Source organism: Periophthalmus magnuspinnatus, chromosome 5 (genome assembly GCF_009829125.3).
Source record: "Periophthalmus magnuspinnatus isolate fPerMag1 chromosome 5, fPerMag1.2.pri, whole genome shotgun sequence".
In the NCBI taxonomy this organism is placed as follows: domain Eukaryota; kingdom Metazoa; phylum Chordata; class Actinopteri; order Gobiiformes; family Gobiidae; genus Periophthalmus; species Periophthalmus magnuspinnatus.
In genome coordinates, this window is record NC_047130.1 from 9961824 (window position 1) to 9984881 (window position 23058).

General features: G+C 39.1%; 1 protein-coding gene across 1 annotated transcript in view; it reads left to right on the forward strand.

Moving 5' to 3' along the window:
* Nucleotides 1–22472, forward strand: part of grip2b (glutamate receptor interacting protein 2b) — a 192001-nt gene extending 169529 nt beyond the window's left edge. The window contains exons 15-25 of the mRNA XM_033966314.2: nt 1557–1620; nt 2005–2150; nt 5633–5777; nt 8897–9036; nt 14151–14372; nt 16288–16444; nt 19045–19156; nt 19507–19687; nt 19956–20161; nt 20857–21003; nt 22163–22472. Coding sequence (XP_033822205.1) covers nt 1557–1620; nt 2005–2150; nt 5633–5777; nt 8897–9036; nt 14151–14372; nt 16288–16444; nt 19045–19156; nt 19507–19687; nt 19956–20161; nt 20857–21003; nt 22163–22321 — 1679 coding nt within the window. The 3' untranslated portion in view covers nt 22322–22472. The remainder of the gene's footprint in view (nt 1–1556; nt 1621–2004; nt 2151–5632; nt 5778–8896; nt 9037–14150; nt 14373–16287; nt 16445–19044; nt 19157–19506; nt 19688–19955; nt 20162–20856; nt 21004–22162) is intronic.
* The last annotated feature ends 586 nt before the right edge of the window (nt 22473–23058 follow it).

The window sequence follows — 23058 nt, forward strand, 5'->3', positions numbered from 1 at the left end:
TTGTGAAAGAGTGAATCAGGAGCATGAGACATCATTTTCACACATGGATTGTCCACCACAGAGTCCAGACCTTAACCCCATTGAGAATCTTTGGGATGTGCTGGAGAAGCTTTGTGCAGCGTCAGACTCGACCATCATCAATGCAACATCTTGATGTAAAATTTATGCAACACTGAATGGAAATAAATCTTGTGACATTGCAGAAGCTTAAACAATGCTTAAGTGAATGCGTGCTGTAATCAATTTTTTTTTTGGGGGGGGGGGAGGTGCCTCTCCACAGATCTGACTTGTAACTTGGCCTGGTGGTGTCACCTGCTTGTCTCCATGAAGATATATAAGTGTAATGCCATCCATTGGAAGATTGCAGGCAAAGTAATAATATCTCCATAGAGACAAGCAGGTGGCGGATTCTTTACCTGAAAAGTTACGTAGTGCACATTTAATATCTGAGTTATAATTTTGGTATCTGCTTCACTATAGCTGATCATCTAGATTATCTTGCATTTATATATTTTACTTGTGAGGAGGAATGCATTAACTGGAAAGAATCATTTCATCAGGCAAGAGGATTACTTTAAGATGGATTATGAAATTGCATAATACAGTTTTAGTTTTTAAATGTCTTAATCAGAAATCAAATGAAATATTCAGATGTGAGTTTGATATGGTCCACACAGTCCTGACCTCAATCAGAGCAGGGCCACAGCACATGTATTATACATCACATTTAACAGGGAAAGACGGTGAGCTAACGTAGAGTAATAGCTCCCTCTGGAGTTTAGTCAGCTCTTAGCGCTCTAATAACGCTGAATGAATATGTGTGTTTGCAGTTTTAAAGGAGCTGTATGCAGCCTGCATGCTTAAAGTGTTTAGTTTTTTTAATGTTTCTTTGTTTATCGTACAATCACAGCTGAACCTGTGTTGCCAGAGCCTTAATCTGCAGATAGAGATGCAGGTTTTTCCCTTTCTCAGTATATGGACGTGTGAAAGCTCAGAAACCCCCAGAATGCTACAGAGGCTGCACTAGCACTGATTCATGATTGGCTGCAGGTGCTTGGGTTTATGTAGTGACCATTCAGATCAGAGAGAGGCATTTTAGGTTTTAACAAACTGGATTTCAGCTGTGAAACTGGCAAAACAAATGAGAGACTCATGTGAGGCTCAGTTTGATTTCTGATTGGATAATTGACTTGTACCACAACACCAAATTATAACAGAAACAATTTGTCCATCATGTCCAGTGTTTTTGTAATGAAGAATAAATCAGCTTTACATTTGTTACCAGGACAAACTTTAATATATATATATATATATATATATATATATATATATATATATATATATATATATATATATATATATATATATATATATATATATATATATATATATATATATATATATATATAAAAATATAATATTTTCAAAAGTTTGCAGATAAGTCACAGAGAAAATATGAACATACTGGCCTGATAAATAGTATAACCAGTTTTCATTTTCATATATTTCAGATTCATACAATTGTTTACTTGAGTTAATGTTATGCTCTTTCACAGCCAGCAAGAAACAAGGCGAGCCTCTTATCATCTCAGACATCAAGAAAGGCAGCATGGCACACAGGTATTTATTCATATATTCTTTCATAGAGGCATTAAATGATTAGACACAGATTTCAATGCTAATGCTAACACTCGCTCGTCAGTAAACCATTAACTCTGTAGAATTTTGGAGCCAAAATTATATATATTTGTTGTTCTAGTCCTGGTCTAATCCAGGTATAGTCCAAGCGATGAGACGGCATCTGACAAACTACTTTAAGTGGAAATTTCGTGGGGATCTTTTGTGGTTCACTATGTATGTGTGTGTGTGTGGGGGTGTGTGTGTGTGTGTGTGTGTGTGTGTGTGTGTGTGTGTGTGTGTGTGTGTGTGTGTGTGTGTGTGTGTGTGTGTGTGTGTGTGTACTCAGGCCAGGACTCATTTTCTTTCTTTGGTCCCTTTATCCAGAACAGGGACCCTGGAGCCCGGGGACAAGCTCCTGGCCATAGACAACATCCGTCTGGAAAACTGCTCCAGAGAGGATGCAGAGCAGATCCTACAGCAGTGTGAAGAGCTGGTCAAACTCAAGATCCGCAAGGACGAGGACAACTCCGGTAAGCGTGGGTTTCAGTTGTACATACATTAACACTACCAGTCACAAGTTTGGACACACTTTTTCATTTATTTAATTTCTTTATTTGTATTACTATAGATTCTCACCGAAGGCATCAAACCTATGGATGAACACACATGAAATTTAGAAAACAAAAATCCATCTCACAACTTGCTCTAGATTTTTTTTTTTTTTTTTTAAACAGCCACCCTTTGCTTTGATCACTGCTTTGGACACTTCCATGGCACAAACCGTGGAGTGAAAACCATTTCAGGAGACTTCATCAAGAAGCTCACTGAAAGAAGGTCAAGGGTTTGCAGTGCTGTCAACAAAACAAAGAGTGGAGACTCTAAGGATTTGAATATAAAAAGTAATAAAATATTTAATTTAGTTTTTCTTTGTAACATTATTCCATATATCTTGCATCTTATATTTAATGTCTGCTTATATATCTAAAGTGAAAGAAAGATAGACTGTAGTAAACATAAAGAACAAAGAATGAGAATGAATGAGTGTCCAAACATTTGCCTTGTAGTGTATGTAGTTGCTGTACCGGATTTTCACTCTTTTATCATTTGTCTTCATGTAGACAAAGTTGCAAGTCAGATTTGTGGATATGTGTTTTTCAAGCTATTTTTGAGCAATCAAAATATATGTAATTAAATTGGTTTAATGCCATCCTCTGAAATATTTCTGGTAAAGTAATATCTTCTCCACAGAGACACACAGGTGCCGCATTCATCAGATTATACTATTTTATTTCATTGTCCTCCCAGAGGGGTTGTTACATAATAGTACAAGCTGCAGTGGCTTTGTGTGGCCACTAGGTGCTGCTGTTGTCCATGGTCTGAGATTTGTCCACTCAAATCCTTTACCAGATTATTTAAAATAATGAGTGGATTTTAGCTGTATGTAAATAAGACCTACAGCTAATGTGAAACAGTTGCATTACACAATGTGAACACTCTGGACAAAAGTGTGATTTGACACATCAGATTTAAAGTAAGTATTGAGTATCTGCCACTTCACTGTATATTACAATAACTCAATCACTCAGCTCAGGCTCTTTGATACAAAGGCCCAGGCCCACACTATAATGCACTGATGTTCAGTCAGATGTACCTGGTTAACACATGCATGTGTTGAATAAAATGCTATTTTGGAGTCTCTGAACCGTGAGAATAATTTTCATAAACAAATAGAAAGGACCAGACACAGAGGCAAGGACACGATTTATTTATTTATTTATTTTTAAATGGTGTCATTTGATAAGGTTTAGTGGGTGATGAGCCTTTTTTTCTTTTTAATGAAAAAGTGTGCTCAACACTGCTGGTTTAAACCCTACAATGATGTCTGCTGAAAGGAACTATGACGATTTATCAACTTGAATCATGTTTTGGTGAAATACGTGCAACAGTAGAGTACATAAAAGGCCACTGTAATTTTACAGGTGAGGCACTGAAGTTTAAGTAAAGTCAAGTTTCACTTTTACTGAAATATGTTTTTTTTTAATGTATGTATATATGTAAAAGTTTTTAATTAATAAAATAATTATATATATTTTATGGCCAATTGGTTCCACCATTAGAGGCTTTGGAGAGTTCATAAGCAGATATAGGTACAAGCCTTTACCACCGAAAAACACTATTGTCAAATACAAATATTAAAACTAAAAGATTTTTCTTTTGTTATTATTGTGGTAGTGATAATAATAAGCATTCATTTAAAACTGAACTCAACATTCCTTAAAAATGTTACTTTGTTTTTGTTTGGTCTGTGTGTGGTCACCTATTATTACATCTCTTGGTTTTGTTAAGTGGAAATTCCCCATAAACTCGTTACCGTATTATGTAATCATTGTGAGACCGAGGTTTGACAGATGATTGGCTCCAACAGTCACGTGACCATAGCACTGCCCGTTACCATGGAAACTGTCTCTCTTATCCAAGGAGATGTGATTTTGACCTACTTTAGAGGGATACAGATGTGTGTGTGAGCAGGTGAGAGAGGGGGAGGAGATGAGAAATTTGAAAATGATTCGTCAAATACACAGACAGTGGCCATCTCATAACTCAAACTCCCAAATATCATGTGTCATTGAGCAAGACACTTCACGCATCATGCCTAAGTGGGAATGTGATGTGAGTGTGCGATTGGAGTCAGTTGGAGATGGAAATGGTGCAGATTGGCAGCGACTTCTTGTTTGGGAATTAGCACATAAAAAACAATCACTGATCAGTTTAAAGCAACAAAGTCATGGGTTCGTCTCCCGGATAGCACTCCAGCTAAGGTAGTCCTGAGCAAGCCTGGTTCAAGATTTGGAGATGGGCCCCCACTGCTCCTGACGAATAGGTCAAATGCAATGAAGCGGAATTGAAAACAAAAAACTCTGATGCCGTGTATGAAAAAGCATGTACCTACTGAGTCATTTGAGCTGATCTATTTGAGGGCCTCAGGTGTCTAGTTTTCCACTACCACTTTTAAAAGATACTTAAAGATACGTTCTACAGACTGGGGTCATCTGAAAAGAGCTGCACTAGACAAGGACTAAACCAGGTCTAAAACAAGACTAAACCAGGTCTAAACCAAGACTAAACTACGTCTTAACCAGGATTAAACCAGTACTAAACCAGGTTTAAACCAAGACTAAATCAGGTCTAAACCAAGAGCAAACTAGGTCTAAACCAGGACTAAACCAAGACTAAACCAGGTCTAAACCAGAACTAAACCAGATCTAACCTAGGACTCAGGTCTAACCCATAACCAGGACTAAACCAGGACTAAACCAGGTCTAAACCAGAACTAAACCAGATCTAACCTAGGACTCAGGTCTAACCCATAACCAGGACTAAACCAGGACTAAACCAGGTCTAAACCAGAACTAAACCAGATCTAACCTAGGACTCAGGTCTAACCCATAACCAGGACTAAACCAAGACTAAATCAGGTCTAAACCAAGAGCAAACTAGGTCTAAACCAGGACTAAACCAAGACTAAACCAGGACTAAACCAAGACTAAACCAGGACTAAACCTGGACCAAACCAGGTCTAACTGTAACTAAATCATGACTAAGGAAGCACTGACCACTACTGCCGCTAACCCATGGCCAAGATTAAACCAGGACTAAACCAAGACTCAGGTCTAACCAGAATAAACCAGGACAAAACTAGGACTAAAGCAACTCTAATGAATACTGAATACTTATTATATTGTAATTTGAGAGCTACTGCGACAAAGTGATTTGGATGGTGGTTGAGTGACTAGCTTTCACGCATCACGGTAAGAAGGTTTCTGGTTTGATTCCCAAGCCAACTGGAGTTTGCATGTTTCTGCCTGTGTCTGGTAAATCCCTCCAGCTAAGGTAGTCCTGACCAAACCTATCTCAAGACCTGGTGGGTCATATGGAGACAATAAAGTGAACTTTTTTTTTCATCCTCCAGTCGTCCTGACCATACTCCTGATCACGTGTGTGTTGTTCCCAGATGAGCAAGAGACGTCGGGCAGTATCATCTACACGGTGGAGCTGAAGCGATATGGAGGTCCTCTGGGAATCACCATCTCAGGGACAGAAGAGCCCTTTGACCCCATCACCATATCAGGACTCACCAGGAGAGGACTGGCCGAGAGGTACCATACACGACGATGTTTACTGTATTATAAAGTAAAGTACATTTTTGTGTGGAGGGGTACTGATCATGTTGTGGAGGCTAAAATCTGTACACACGCTGATGTTGATCTGCCCCCTTATTACTAGATCAACAACATGGTTTAAAGATCAGTTAAGGATTAAAATAGGTTAAGATTAGGGTTTAAAATACTGCATACTTTTGAATGTCTATTTCTATATTTGTTACTGTGTATATTTTCAAAGAATGTTCAGTATTTTCTGAAAGAATAAAGGGTTGGGATGAAGTGTGTACAATGTCACATGTTTACAGTAGATAGTCACATGATCAGAGGTGGTTATGTAAAAGTTACACGTTGAGGAGAAGATGACCCAGAATTCTCTCAAATAAAAGGGTTTAGTTATTTACATTTAACCAAGGACAATGATGTTTGGTACGCATCATTTTCAAGGTCTCTAGTAGTGATAAATGCATTTGCAATCACTGCACTTTACTTTGGTCTGAGTGTACGATGGAAAACATGTTGTTGGTCACAATTGTGTAGTGTCGGTGGGATAGAACACTGTACCATTTAAGGCAGTATAAACAGGAGGAGCACACATATTTTTTTGCATATAATAAATGTGTTATGGCCATCTCAACTTTGAGAATATGTTTAACTCCACTCTAAAGGAAGCTCAGGTTGAGTGGAGGTGATGGCCTTGTCAAGTCCTGGAAGGAATCATCCCTAAAAATTAAAACTATCCTCATTGTTATTGATTGGCCTGATATAGACTGTCCAGGGGGAGATGTCCAGCAGGTTGTTCAATAAACCATAGTGACCTGGAGTCAGGTGAGGACACCACTAGCCCCACCCCCTCTCCAGTACCTTCAGCTACTGAAAAGCAAAGGTTGCCTAGCTGCTACAGGAACAAGTCTGAAGAACATCTAAGATTGTGTAGCTGCATGAGAGACAAGTCTGAGGAACATCCATAGAAGAACCTATAGAGAGTAATGTGAAGAACATCTAGTGTCTTCTGGGACAAGTTCAAAGCCCATCAAAGGTCCTCTAGCTGCTACAGTTAAAGTCTGAAGTACATCCAAGGTTCTGTCAGAAATGATTATGCCCCACCTGCTCCTATAAATATATAAGTTAGGACAGCATCTTCCTCATTTTAAATAATAATACTAATTGAATAATTGCACTGTATTATATAAATTGCAAAATCTGTCGGAAACAATACTTTCTTAACATGCAAAATGTTTTTAAAATAAATGTGCTTACGATCTCAGTGACTAAAGCAAAAATAGAGTTTTAATGTTCACGTGAACTTGATCAAGTATCTCTGTGTATTTTAAAGTTCTCAAAACCTATGCACATTTTTATTGCAGTATTTAGAGCTTTTTCAGGTAAACACACTTATTTTAATAGACCTTGTTTAATACGTCATTCATTTTGAATAGAACCAGTAGAGGAACGATTGAAAACACACATTTCTAAGACATGTATGAATGTATTTGCTGTAGTATTTACACTTTATATCAGAAAGATCCTGCAGCATTTTGTCACCAGAGGGGCGTTATCTAATTGTATCAAAATAATCCATAATAGTATTTAAAAGTACCACATCAAATATCACTGACTCACCAAAACTATTTCACTTAACATATTATTTGTTTTGGTTTTTGCTTTACACCTTCATCCATGCCCTGTATTTTCCTGCATTGGAATTTAAAAAAAATACCTGTGTGTTTGACACGCAGAGCCATGTGATGTGGAGGCCTGTGATCTTGACCTACTTGAGCCTGAGTTAAAATAGAAAGAGCCGACCCGAGCCAGAGGACACAAAGGACACAGCACACACTACACTACATTACACTGCCTATGTGTGAGATAAGAGGCTAATGTTAGGACATACGATAGGGCTGTTTTATGTGAATACAGACAGAGATAACACTGCTGTCTACAGGATCACAGGTGTACTGTTGTATCATATTTACACTGGCACGACCTTGTGCAAAGAGCAAGTCATTACACACATTACCCTAAGTGACCATACTGTGAACTTATCGCAGTTCACTGTAACATTTGAAAGACCTGTATGTAGTCCATGCTCTGTTTAAAGGGCCCATAATACACTGTTTTCTGATCTGTGTTATAATGCTGTTTCTAATGTTTTGTTTCATTCACACATGTTTAACACACAAATCCTGCATATTTAAGTTGAGTTTTTCTCTCAAATGGAAAACACTCTGTTGCACCTTGTGATGTCATGTGGTAATACAGGAAGTGCTCCACTGTGTTTCTAAACTCTATACACTTTCACTAAAATCATTTGAATAATTTCAGTCCTGGAACTGCCAATCTCTACTGACTAAAAGGTAAAAGGAGCTGTTAACTTAAAAACTACCACTACATGACATCACAAGGTGGAATAGAGCATTTTGAGCTTTGGAGATGTAGACAGACTAATAATAAAGGATTAATATTTATGCGTGAATGAAACAAAACACAACTCCAGATATGATTTTGATTATAACATGGTTTAGCCTCTCAGTAAATGGACAGAACCTCCAGAATTCACTCACTGAGCTACAGAGGCTGCACTAGCACTGACTCAGAATTGGCTACAGGTGCTGGGATTTATACTAACTGGATTTCAGCATTGAAATTGGCAACTCAAATGAACACAGCAACAATGAAATCAGCATTACAACAGTGACCAGTAAGAACCATATTTGATTTGAACATATTTACATTATATCTAGGGACACAGGCAGGTCAAGTTTATGAAATTTAACATCTAAATATTTTTTGTGCTACAAACACAAATCATCATGATCGTATATAATTATCAGTTATCTACACATTATTACACATTACATTTATTCATGACCAAATATATATTATATATAGTCTAGAGTGGAGTGATATAGTGTTTGAATTATGGTATTCAGTGGTGATGGTGTAGTTTTAGTATGCTCACATAATACTATTGTTTGGTCATTTCCGTAATTATGCAAAATGAAAGGAAAATACAAAAAAAAAAAAAAAAAAAAAAAGGTTTTCTAATTTAAACATCCCCTTTTTATTTTACTTCATCCAAGTTTTTATTTTTAAATATGTTCATTCTGTTCCAGGACGGGAGCGATCCATGTGGGAGACCGGATCCTCGCCATCAACAGTGTGAGTCTGAAGGGCAAACCTCTGAGTGAAGCCATCCACCTGCTGCAGATGGCGGGAGAGACCGTCACGCTCAAGATCAAGAAGCAGCTCCACAGTAAGGAAGAATACATAAACACGGAACTGTTCCCAAACTTTGGTACATGGACCATCACAACACAGCTATTTATTTGGATTTATTCTTTATTTCAGACAAATATTATTTGGTTCATAGTTACAAAAGAAGGGACAGTATACAAACATATAGTTTATACAACTGTAAGAGCTGTATGAATGGTTCTGAAACTATGTTTCAGGGACCACCATAACACATTTATATACATCTATGATAACTGTGGTTTAAAGGAATGATGTGTGGTACAAGGTCCACTGAAACACATCTGTATAGATCTATAAGAACTGTAGTTTAATGAAATGGTTCTGGTACAAGGACCACCACGACACATCCATAACAACTGTAGTGTGGAGAAAAGGTTCTCAAACTACAGTAAAAGGTCCACTGGCAACACCGACACTCTTTGCTCCACAATTTCATGCTTCATGAATTCACTTGTCACACTCTGTAGTGTTAAATGAACTCTATGTAAGATTATGATTTTAAATTCCATAAATCTATGTGTGTTCCCAGATATGAGGTGAACATGCTCAAATCAAATATTTCCTTCTGGTAACAACTGTAATCCTGATTTATTCTTCATTACAAAAACACTGGACATGAGGGACAAGTTATTTATGTCATAATTTGTTTTTGTTTCTCAAGATGATTGCATAGCCTCACATAAGTCTCTCTTTAGGAGAAATTTTCACCTTTTTCATTTTCACCTCTTTCACCTGTGGTCTGTGGACAGGTGGATGTATCAATGTCCAGAATCTAAAAGTAGATGGACACATGACCATATCACCATACATTATCCTTATCATATGTCGTATAAGGCAAATTCAATGCCTGTTCTAGAGCTGTTGAGTCCAGTGTCGACTGCACCATGTATTTTGTCTTAAAATATTTATGAGTGTCACACTACACAATGTGAGAAATTTTAAATCAGTAGGAAGCGCACATGCACACTGTGATGATTCACACCATCATTCATGGCTACAGCCAGTTTATCTGAGCCAATATCAGGCGGCATGTGGCATAGTCATATGTGTGTCCAGCTGAAGCGGTTAGCTGAGTCTAGCGCAAAATGTTAGCTGTGTTTGTCTACTTGTAAAAGTTAGTACATTAAATGGGAAGGATCAAGGCTGAGCTCCCGGCTTCAGTCTGCCTAAAAGATTATGAATATTTGGCTCCACAATTTCCGTATAGACTAAACTTTTCTATCATACATTTATTCAGTTTCACTGTAAAACTGGGAAGGGTATATTAATATAAGTAACTTGGCTGCCTGTAAGTTACAGTTGTACAGTATTTTGTAGCAACAATAACTATACTTTACGGTAAGTGGAAGATATGGATATGGAAGATAATTGTTTTTATGTAAACTTACGGCAAGATGCTGTTTATAATTTTCTTGGTAAATTACTGTATTTTCATAGCACAATCGTACATATACTGTTCAAATGCTGTCTGTTATTAGAATATGCAAAACCTTTCCCCATACAAACCAAAAATGCACAGAAGCAGACATTTCAAGCCAAAATCTATTTATTAAAACAGCCAACAGGTGTAATGAGTCATATCTCACAGATCATGTGCAGGTACATCTCCACAGGTGGGATCCATGGGTGAAGTCTTTAGGTCATTCTGCTGCCTCTTTACTCTTCATGTGGTGCTCCTCTTGACAGTGATGTAGCTGACCTAAAACACACAAAAACAAGGCAATAGGTAATTAGTCACATTAATGTAATAATTTTATGAACAGATAAATGCGTGTAATGATTTACTTGACATCCAAATATCAGTCATTTTAACGTCTGGGATGAAACCTCTACCTCTGGATTGCGTGGAGAGCTGCATCAGGCTCCGGATGAACTTGTGTGAGAGCAAAAACACACTGTGCTTCATTCAAACAGCCAGAGATCGTACAATCCTGATGTGGTCACTCAAAAGGAGAATATAGAAACTCAACAAATTAAAAGAGTAGTGTTACTACCATTCATGATGCACATTTAAGTGCATCATAAGCATGTTCTTACAGCTCAAAGTCCATCATGGTGTGTACTCCGCCCCATGCATTGGCAGACACCAGACAGAAACCACCTGAAATGAGCACTGATAGAAAGTTAGCTTTATCTCACAGCTAAAAGCCAGCGCTAGTTTGTGAAATACCCTTAAATGAAGACAAATGAGGGACAGTTCATATTGACTGGGACAGAGCTTCAGACGTAGCTGTTCCTGCTCTTCTTCATGCTCCTCTTCCTCTCATGGGGACCTGTCTGTGTGTCAGGAGCAGAGAGAGGGCAGGAGGGACACCTATATACTGCCCCTAAATGAACAAAATATCATTCAAATACAGTCCTACAAACCACACAGTCAGTTTACATTAGCCAACAGGCCGACTGCACATGTGTTTGTTCACATGTGTTTGTTCACTGAAGTAACATAAAGTAGAGCAGAGGTGACAGCAGAGCTCTGGACAGACTACAGCACGTGCATGGGAATAAACAACCAAACAACACCAGTCTATTTGAACAAAACCAATACATGAAGATATTGCCTCAATTGTAATTTGCACTCATTTGCAATCTCAGGAATTCAAGAGCCAAAGATGCATTCGGCTTAGACACCATTAAAAAAAAATCCCACAAGCATTCACTAATTATGCCAATCACAAATATTATCTATAAGTCTCTTCAAGAATGTCCTGGAAGGATGGAATCATTCAAACATGGGGACCCCACTGAAATGAATAACTATGCCGTGAGTGTGTTGTGTGTATAGTGGCTTTAATCTTTAAATGTTTATATTTGTAAATGTTCATTAATATGTGCTATCCCTTTATCAATAAATAAAATAAGAAAATAAGAAATAATAATTCAGATTTGAACATTTGAAGTCACAGAGTCATAGAGGCTGCTGTGTTTGATCTGGTGGTGACTCAGAGGAGGCAGGTTCAAAAGTTTACAAATTCCACAGTAAAAAATTCCATCGTTCCACATTTAACTACTGTGTCTGGTATAAAAAGCAGGTAGACTGTTATGTGTGAAATAAAATATCTCCAAAAATGTCCAAAAATGATAAAACTATGGCTAAAAAGTCTGCAGTGAGGGCTAATTTGGAAGTACAGTTAAAATACTGCTGTCACTTGATATTGCTCATTTTTCTTTTGCAGTATACTTCCGAATAATCACGGTAATGCCTCTTTTTCTCCCAAAATACATTGCAGTTTACGGTACAGTACAGTTACTATAGCAGCAATAAAATACTGTTGGAATTTGCCGTTCATTTACAGAATCTTACAGTGTGAATATATTTTTGATTTTTTGTTTTTTTATTACCAAACAAATACCAGCATTCTTACTGTGAGTGAGCTCGCCTCTCCACAGACCTGTAACTCAGCCTGGTGGCATTTCTTGCTTCTTTACTTGGAAAAAACTTGGGATTCTGTGGAACATTCTAGACAAAACACTAACATTGCCATGGAGACAAGCAGTTGCATAAACTTCACCTTCACCTTAAGTTACACAGTGCCTGTTCAACTTCATATTAAAAATCACATATTAGAGTGATACTTTTACACGAGAGGTAGATCGCCCAAATACTTTTTAACTCTTCCTTCAGTCATTTCTATATATTGAATGAACGGTCCCCTTACTTTACCCCTACCCTCCCCGCCTCTGCTCAATACTCAGTCCTGGCTTATGTGCACGTACATTATAGCAGGATGCCACGGTCACAGTTGTCTTCATCACATGGCGGTATAATAATAATAGATAGCAGCTGCTTTATCTCCATGTGACCTCCTCTCATGACTAACATTGTGGTGTGGAAGGATTGTCAATCTGGAAACTGGGACCAAAATAAATATGAGAATGTGCCTTGTCTCCCACTGTTCCGACTTGCCCTTATAAGCTATTACATTTCGTTCCAGTGGTGTCATATTGATGATTTGCGGTCATTAGCACATCATTAAAGCGGCATTATGCAACTTTTATGGAGAAGAGTAACGTACCTGCTCGTCCCTGTAGAGGTGTCATCGCGTTGCCTGGAATGTTCCACAGTACGACATTAAACTCGTCTAGCAAATGGAGCCTACCTGGACGACTGAGGGATGTTAAACTTGTCTGTCTTCTCTTCTCTTGTCTAACTTCTCAGGCTACGTCACAGGTCGGATTTGTGGAGATAAGAGCCCGTTTATAGTAAAGATACGTGTTTGTTAAAGGTAATATAAACACTTGTAAGCTAATACATGCTAGACAGATCCATTTAACGCCATACTGTGGAATATTCTGGGCAAAGCAATGACATCTCCATGGAAACACGCAGGTGGCATACCCTCCACCAAAAAGTTACTTAGGGAAACTGTAAAAGAGACATATGCGAAATAGATTTATATCAGCTTTTAGCCATAATAGTTTTCCTTCATCATTATTGGTTTTCAACTGAAATCATTCATGTTTGAATAATCTTGTCGTAAATGCTCAGAAAATAAATGCTTTTGCACATTTCACCTAGCCCCGCCCCCCACAGCTTTGGTCTTACGTGAAAAATTCTGAGTCTGGGGCATATGCAAATGTTGCAAAATGTTGTTGCAGATGTTGTTACCTCATAAAAATCATACCTGGAGTTGTGTTTTGCTTCAGTTATCTTTTATTATTAGTCTCCAAAGCTTCGTTCCACCTTGTGATGTCATGAAGTGGTAGTTAACAGTTACCTTTTACTTTGGTTTAGTAAAGATTGGAAACTCCAGGGCTGAAATTATCCAAATGATTCTAGTGAAGCTGTATGGAGTTTAAAAACACAGTGGAGCACTTCCTGTATTACCATATGGCATCACAAGGAGTGTTTTCTGTTTGAGAGAAGTCAGGAGTATGCAAGATTTGTGAGTTAAACATGTGTGACTGAAACAAAACACAACTCTAGGTATGTTTGTGATGCGGAAACAACACTATATAAAAGATCAAAACATAGCGTAACATGGGTTTTTTAATGTAGTTTTTTTTCTCTGATGGTCGCTTTAACAAATCACACAAAATTTGGCATATTTTTACTTCGGATGCCTTTTCTTTCATACCAGTCATTACAAGTCTACTATCCCCTGTGTGTTTCAGATCTTGATGAGAGGAAGGACTCCCGCTCTGAGATGGGGGACACCACAGAGAATGAGCTGAGTGACCCTGAGGATGACCTGACCGACAGCCAGAACACCAACAAACTGTCCCCCATGTACTCCACCGCTGTGCCCAGTGTAGACTCCACCACCGTCCCCAGCGTGGACTCAGCCATGGACTCGTGGGACGGGTCGGGACTGGACCAGGTCTTCAGCAGCCAGGGTGAGAAGATAGATAGATGTATGCTGTATAGTGTTGTCATGATATTTAAATTTCGATGCTAAGGAATCGACTCGATACTCATTAACAATTCTGATAACACTCTTTCTTTAAACAATAGAAGATACATAGTGGTCCATGGGTCTATACTAATCGATGTGGCTTATACTTGTTCTGATACAGCTGATATAAGACATAGCTAGTGATCATGGGCGCGCTTCCGGTTCCATCGACTCTGGCTCCATTTCACTTTACATTTCGCTTTTGAGTCCGTAAATCAAGATATGAACATTAATAACAGACGAATCAGGCACATTCTTTCCTTGAGGTAGTGTTAGCAACAGGTTTGATTGACATCGTTGCTTAGAGCCTGCCCAAACCAGCGGAAAGGGCGGAAAGGGCGTTACCTTCAACAGCCTCGCTCCAGATTGGCTATTTCGTTGCTATGATACTAGCGGTCAGAATTCCAAATATGCAGCTTAACTCCAGATTTGCCGCTATAACTGGTAGCCTCGATGAGCTTCATTTGACTGGAGTCGAACACTATGGATGACGTCACACTCACTTAGTCCACTTCTTTATACAGTCCATGGATACATCTCAATATCCTGTGACTTTTTTAATATTGATACCTGCCTAAATTTAGTTTTGATACTAGTTTAAGTATCGTTTAGTATCTGATCTACTTTCTATCTACTTTTAACAACCCTAATACTGTATGTATTACTGTGTCATACATTTGGGATTGTTACATTATACGTAAAGTTCAATGAGAGAGTGTTAAGGATTCATGGATACAAACAGAACAAATGACTTTTCTTTTTTTTTTTCACTTACTCGTACATTGACTAGGGCTGCAAGATCACAGTTAAATCAAAATCACAATTTGGATGGACACAATTAGCAAATTAGCAAAAATAGCATCATTTTCTCCACAAAATCAGCTCTGTACAAACATGTTCTGAAAATGTGATTCTTGTTGTTAGTTTGCCAGTTCATATTCTAAAATCGCTGTTTTATTTGTATTTTTTATTATATTTTCCCAAAATTTTTCCACCCTAATACTGAGAACTGAAATGCTCAACAGAAAGTTATTTATTACATTGAATCCTTCAAGGCTGCCCTTTGTCACTGGTGGTGTTCATTATTTTATAGACAGCGTTTCCAGCAGCAACCAGAGGCCAGAAGAGATTATATCTCTGCTGATGATCTCATAATGGCTACTTCGAGCTTTTCATTTCCTCTTGGGGATAAACAAAGCGATTGAATTTAACTGAGCAAGCACTGCAGTGTCCAAGGCCAGAGTTTACAACTGGAAAGTGGAGGAGTTCAAGTATTCTGCGGATGGAGCGTGAGAATGACAGGCAGATCGGAAGCAACTAAGTCAAAAGGCAAAACTCTTCATTTAAAGTGGGACACCTAAACCCCGCCCACAACCGGATTTCAAATAGAGCTACTAAACTGGAGTACCTAGAGGACTAAAGAAAAGAGTGAGGGGTAAGGAGGAGTGGGGTCTGGTCATATGAGGAACAGTGTGATTGGTCTAACAGGTACCCACACGTCAACTTATTTGTAATCAGAAACACCTGGCTGCAATCAGTGCAGTCCTGTGTGATGTCATGTAGTACTTGAAATTGCCAAGGCTCCAAAAATTGACTAGGAACAGTAGATGATACACAGTTTAGTAGCAAACATGGTTGTATCAAGAGGAGCCATCTAAGACTTGCACATCTCTCTCACCTGAGGATTGCACATAATATTTGGAGAATACAAATCCAAGATATTCCCATCCTGATCCCACAGATTTCCTTATTTGGATTCAAGGATGGGTCAAATGCAGCGGGCACATACACTCAGGTACAATAAAGTACATTCCCTTCCACAAAAAAATGAATGTTTTTCTTCTGTTGACACACAGGTACATATAACCAGCAGGGGGCAGGAATCGCCCTCCATCCTCACGAATGGCGCAGCGCTAAACAGAGCCGCGGTAACACACCCCCTCCTGGACGAAGGAAGAACTACCCTTTCAGTGACGGAGGCTTCAGTGAAGATGACTGGGACAAAGCTCCAGGGTACAGCTTTATTTACTGTTTAAAAGTGCTTGGTCAACATCTGGGTGTCATACCGTGAGCTCTCTGAATAATCCTAGAGCTGCTTGATTGAGCACTTTAATCTGAGGGTCTTAACCCGGATTAGCACTAATCAATGACGGCTGTGCATTCACAATAATTACATCCCACATGCAAATGCCACTGTAATCCCCAACAACACTTCTTCTGGATTTAAACCACACGTGAACTCTTGAGAATCCAATGTTTCAGTGTTTAAAAAAGTTATCTTTATCATTTTGTTTAAAGGTGCACTATGTAACTTTTCTGGTGGAGGGTATGCCAGCTGCTTGTTTCCATGGAGACATTATTGTGCTTTTCCCTGGAATATTCTACAGCATTAAACTAATATAGCTTGCATATTCAATTATAGTACAACTGTTTTAATTGCTAAAAAAATACCTTGAAAGCCATGCATTCTTACTGTGAGCGGGTTCGCCTCTCCCCATATCTGACCCGTAAAGTGGCTCGGTAGTGTAACCTGCTTGTCTCTGTGGGCATAGATATGTTTAATGCCATACTGTGGAACATTACAGGCAAAGCAAAATCATGGAGACAAGCTGCTGGCGAACCCCCACTCAAATTAGTTAGTATGAATGTGTTGTGTGGGTTAGTGTTGGTGGCGGTCAGTGGAGCCAATGGCGCAGATAGGCAGGCTCACTTCTGTCAGTCTACCCCAGGGCAGCTACGGCTACTATAGCAGTTCCCAATCACTGAGCCAATAATGCACAAAATTGCACTTTAGGCGTCCGAAAGTCACATTATAAATTCACTACATGATTATGAGTATTAGTTACATAGTGCATCTTTTATTGTCCTGCAAAAAAGTGCTGGAATAGGTTTAAATAGTAAAGCCCCGGGTTGTGGGTGCTCTCTCCCATTAGCATATGCAGTTTGTTGTGTCCTTTGGCAAGACACACACCTTCCCTCCAGTGTGAACAGTTTATGAATGTGGGTTGGTACTTTTGTTTTGCGGGGACCAAAAATGAAATTCCCACAAGGCAGATCTTCAACACAGTTTAAACATATGGGTTAAATTAGGCTAATGTTAGGGTTTAGGTTTTGTGTAAGCATGAAGTAACTATGTTTTTATCACTTAGCAACTAAAGAAATTACAATCTGTAAGCTAAAATTATAAGTAGGTTTATTTTCTGTTCCAGCGATTACCATAAAAAACATAGGCACGAGCTCTCTTCAGGCAGTTTTAATAAGCCTATAAACAATAGTCGTTCACCGCAGTATCACAGTGAACTCAATTTAACCACTGACACTATCTAGTGATGGAGTATGGAGTAAAACACAAAAGAGCACGTCTTGAACAAGAGCTCATCAGGTGGACCAGAACATGTTGAACCCTCTGGAATAAGACAAACTCATTATATAACATTGCTCTAACACGCATGAATGAAACAAAACACAATTCTCTGTATGTTAGTCATAATGAGGCAAAATAATAACATGGTCAAGATCTCCAAAAAATCCATTCGCACAACATGGACTCTTCTATGTGTGTCTTAGTATTTCCTCCATAACATAGCGAGCGTTTTGGCCTATAAGGTGTGTGTGAATGCCCCAGTGTCAGTGCTGAGTAATGACGAGGTTAAGCCTATACTAGCACTGCCGTTACGTAACACACACGAGCCCAGAGGAGCCCTGCAAATGGACGCTGCCTATCCCGTCGCCATGTGCGTGTTCACCATTAGTCATGATCAGGCTCAGAAGAGAAGAAACGACTGGACATCTTAAGGATTTAATGCGCGGAAATGAGCGTGTAACTATACGCATTTACTCTAGTACTTTTTTTTTCATAGTTTTCCGCATTTGTTCTTCCAAATTCATCAAGGGTCCTATATTACACAAAATTGACTCTTGAGAACTTTAAGCCATGTTATAATGTTGTTACGTCATCAAAAACATACATGGAGTTGTGTTTTGTTTCATTCACACATGTTTAAATATCCCTTTATTATTAGTCTGTCTACATCTCCAAACCTGAAAATGCTCTGTTCCACCTTATGATGTCATGTCAAGTGGTAGTTTTCAAGTTAATAGCTACCTTTTATCTTTAGTTCTGTAGAGATTGGCAATTGGCAGAGCTGAAATTATCCAAATGATTCAAGTGACTATGTATGGAGTTTTAAAACACAGTGGAGCACTTCTTGTTTTATCACATGACATCACAAGGTGGAACAGAGCATTATGATCTTTAGAGATGTAGACAGACTAATGAGAAATGGTTACTCAAATATCTGAGTGAAACAAAACACAACTCCAGGTATGTTTTCGAGGAGGTAACATACATGAGAAAATAACATTATATGGGCTCTCTAACCCTAACTTCAAATTTTAAATCAGCAACAGTAACTCTTATTTAGTAGTGGCAATAAATTATTTGAGTCATTTCAGGAACTTTGTAATTCTGCTTATAGAAGTAAGTAAGTAAGTACAGTTAGTAGAAGTAAGTCATGATGACATAACTTACTTTCAGGGTACATTTTTACAAAAAGATCATGTCATGAAGGAAAAAAAATTGAGCGCATGCCCTTTTTGTTGTTTCTCTGTAGCTTCATTAACCCTCCTGATGGACTGATGGTGGACCCTGAGGACAGCTTCTGGTGCCAGGCTCTGGAGGACTTGGAGACATGTGGACAGTCTGAGCTGCTGCGAGAGATAGAGGTCCAGGAAAAAGTTTCTATTCAAAACACCCTCAGCGCTTTATTAAAAGCCCAATTTACAACTGCTTTGTCTTTTTCAGTGTAGTTATCCATTACACTGGAAAATATAGGCTTTATTCATGAATACAGGAAACCAATTTCCTTGGGAAATAGTAGTGAGTCCCTTGAAATTAGTTAACTCTTCAAAACATTCATTTTTTTTATGATTTAAAAGCTATATGAATTATAACTCATGCAGTGTAGTGAGTCCAGTCTCTTCAAATGCTATTATATTTGCACATTAAACTCTCCATATCCATAGCAGTCACCTGTCTCTGGTAAATCATGACTTACACATTTTCTTTCCCATAGGCGTCCATAATGACAGGCTCAGCCATCAGTTTAGGAGTAGAGGGGAACAAGCCTCCACCTGAGCCTCTGCTGAGCCACACCAGGATGAGCCCTCTGAGGAGGAACTCTCTGCTGCATCAGGGGGCCCTACTGCACCTGCACGACCAGGCCCACCTGCTCCAGGAGGACCAGCTGCATCAAGGCAAGACAACAGCAGCACTTCAACAGCACAGTTACTATTACAATAACCCCCCACCCCTGCAAAAACGTTGCACTGTGCACCATGAAACTTTATTCAAGCAGATAAATCATTATTAAAATTAAAATAATAAACAAGACTTTTCATTTAAATGTTTAGGCTTGTTATGCATCAAAACTTGATGATGTTTATAATGTTTCAACTCAATATAAAATCATTATCCTTCAGTTTAAAGATTAATCAAAAGATTAACTATGCATTTCCCTTATAGATGGCTTGCTCGCGGACCCTCTGTACCTGCATGAAGGGCTGCTCCACCAGGGGGCCCACCTGCGTCAGGAGGCCCAATCTCCACTGCACTTCCAGGACCCCAAAGCCAAGGCGTCTCTCCGAGTGTCGGAGCGCACCTGGGAATCCCGCAGGATCAAAGAGGAGATGCAGGGGATCATCTCTCCCACACCGCTCGAGCTGCACAAAGTCAGTGCCATTTTATCTGGCTTCAGTCTCTAAACTAGGGCTTTTTATTTTCTGTACTTTACACATCTAATATTGCAGTTTATGAAAACATGCTAAAGGTTCTATGTTATGCACTACATTTAAACTCATTCTGACATGTAAGCAAATGTATGTTTTATCATTCAGATGTGTAGAAAGCTGTAGCAAGTCATTTGTTTTGTGTTCATAAAATGGCAAAAAGCTACACTGAAATGTGGATTCAAAACAGTAGCTGAACTGTTCAGTGCTATATTTTTGAAAACCCTTCCTTCTATAACTGACTTTTGTGGTAGGTAAAGGTCGCACATCTCTGCTCCAGTGCTTCCCTGAGTTGGTGGACATCAGTGATGGCTGATGGTCTTTCAAATAGGGGAAGCTCATGATATTTTTTTTATTTTTACATTATGGTACAGGGCTCATTCTTTTGCCTTGACCAAGTCATTTTCCTGTCTAATGAGCACTAAGCACTAAACAGGTCTAAATGAGGCCAAGATGATTCCAGGACTGATAGTGATAGGTTAGTGGGTCTAATTTTCAAATGGACAAACCTTAAACTTTCTAAACAATTTACTATATGTCCATTTGCTACAACTAATAAGAGAAATGTTGAATCTACCACTCTGCCTTACAGTGGTCATAATGTTATGGCTGATTTCCCTCTCTTTCACCCTCTGTAGGTGACAGTGATAAAGGACCCGGAGAGCGATGACTTTGGCTTCAGTGTGTCTGACGGCTTTTTGGAGAAGGGAGTTTACGTAAACATGATCCGAGAGGACGGGCCAGCGGACAGGTCGGGACTCAGACCGTACGACCGCATACTACAGGTGAGAATGGGGTGCATAGCTCTCCTCGGCAATAAGGTGCTTTATTAAAACTAATACAAGTGTAGTTAATATAAAGTGGTACTGTCAAAATGATGCCAAATTTAATATAGAATTGCAATAAAAGTACAGACCACCTATATCTCGCACACGATCACTCATGGCTACAACCAAACTGCTCCGTCTGGTAATGTCTCCTTAATTAGCTGAGGCTAGCACTACATGCTAGTGTTTCTGCATTTGTAAAGGTTAGCAAATGAAAGGGAATCAGGGAGGGATGGTCTGACTCTTCTGCTGTTACTGAGGAGCGCTTGTGTTTACTGTTGGTTACATTTCTGACAAAGACTGGTCGCAGACACAGTGAGAGGAGGGCTCACTCTACACAAGACTCCATAATATCAGACATGTTTGATCTCAGTCGCAGCTCATCTTTGGTCGTACGACGGGTCTATATGTAATCTTTGTCCCAGTCTCACTCTAAGACCTACGACCATAGACTGTATAAAGAAGTGGACTAAGTGAATGTGACCCATAGTGTTCGAGTTCAGTCAAATGAAACCATCGAGGCTAGCAGTTACAGGGCAAAGTTCTATATTAGGAATTCTGACTACGAGTATCATCAGCAACCAAAGAGCCAATCTGGAGTGAGGCTGTTGAAGGTAATGACCCCTCCCACCCACATCACTGGTTTAGCAGGGAGCAGGCCCTAGCAACGCTGTCAATCAAAGCTGTTGCTAACACCAGCAGGAGTGACCTCGGGGAAAGGTGTCGCCTGATTTGTCTGTTATTAATGTTTGCATCTTGATTCACGGACACAACAGTGAAATAAAAATACCAGGATCATGTAGAACGGGTTAATAGGTACATTTCAAGACCAAAATGATGAGGCTCACTGCAGCAGTTACAGACAGGGGTGACAATTTTTCAATGTAAAGTGAATTGGAGCCAGAGTCGATGGAGCCAGAAGCGAGCACATGCTCACTTCCTATTTGGAACATGGCGGCTAGCAGATTAGCTATGCCCATTTATATATACAGTCTATGCCTACAACCCACAAAACCTTTTAGCTACGACTCAAGATATTCCCCATGATCATAACTTGGCCAAAATCCTGCAGTGGACACCCAGTTTAAGATTGAAAATCCTGTACCTGTGTTTGCAGGTAAACCACGTGAGAACTCGTGACTTTGACTGTTGTCTGGCTGTTCCTCTCATCACTGAGGCTGGAGACAGACTGGAGCTGGTCATCAGCAGAAACCCCATGAGCTGTGACGACCGAGAGGACAATAACAACACTCTACAGCGCCCCCTAGACCTGTAACACTGCACCCACAACACCACAACCACATCTGCAATAACAAGACTTCAACTCTCCAACTGCATGCTCCAACCGCCGCCCCCTGCTGTTCAAACTTCTGTATCGATATGGGAAGATAAAAGAGGAGAGGGGAGATGGTTTGGGCAGGAGAAAGGACAATTTTTTGAACTTGGCACTTTATAAGACATTCCATAAAATCAACTTTTTTTAGGTTTCGACCATGTTATAATGTTGTTTATTTATTTTAAGTTTATTTTGGCACTGAGTTTCTTCGTAGTCTAGTCTGTCCATAGCCCCGCCTAAATTAAAATGCGCATTAATCATTAAGCCATTTACATCCAGTCTTCTCCATCATTTCCTGTAAAAAGCTGTTCACTCTTCATTAACACTTTAGTGAGATTATATTTTAAAACACATGGAAATCTAATCTCTTTTAGTCCCATGACAACATTCAAAATTTCAAGCATTATGTAGCATTCATTCATTTCTCGTTTACTTAATTCCTCACATTATAACTCTAATTCTAATATTGTAAGACAACATTAAAGAAGGCATATCTCACAATTTTACTATGTAGACTTTTCCACATATTTGGCAACAATGACACATTTGTGTGAGACTATGCCTTTGAACCATAGGGCAACTAGTTTGATCCTCAGTCAGGGTGTTTTTTTGCCACTAAACCAGAACAAGACCAGTACTAAACCAAAAGAAGAAGAAGCCTGGAGGAGTAAACCAGG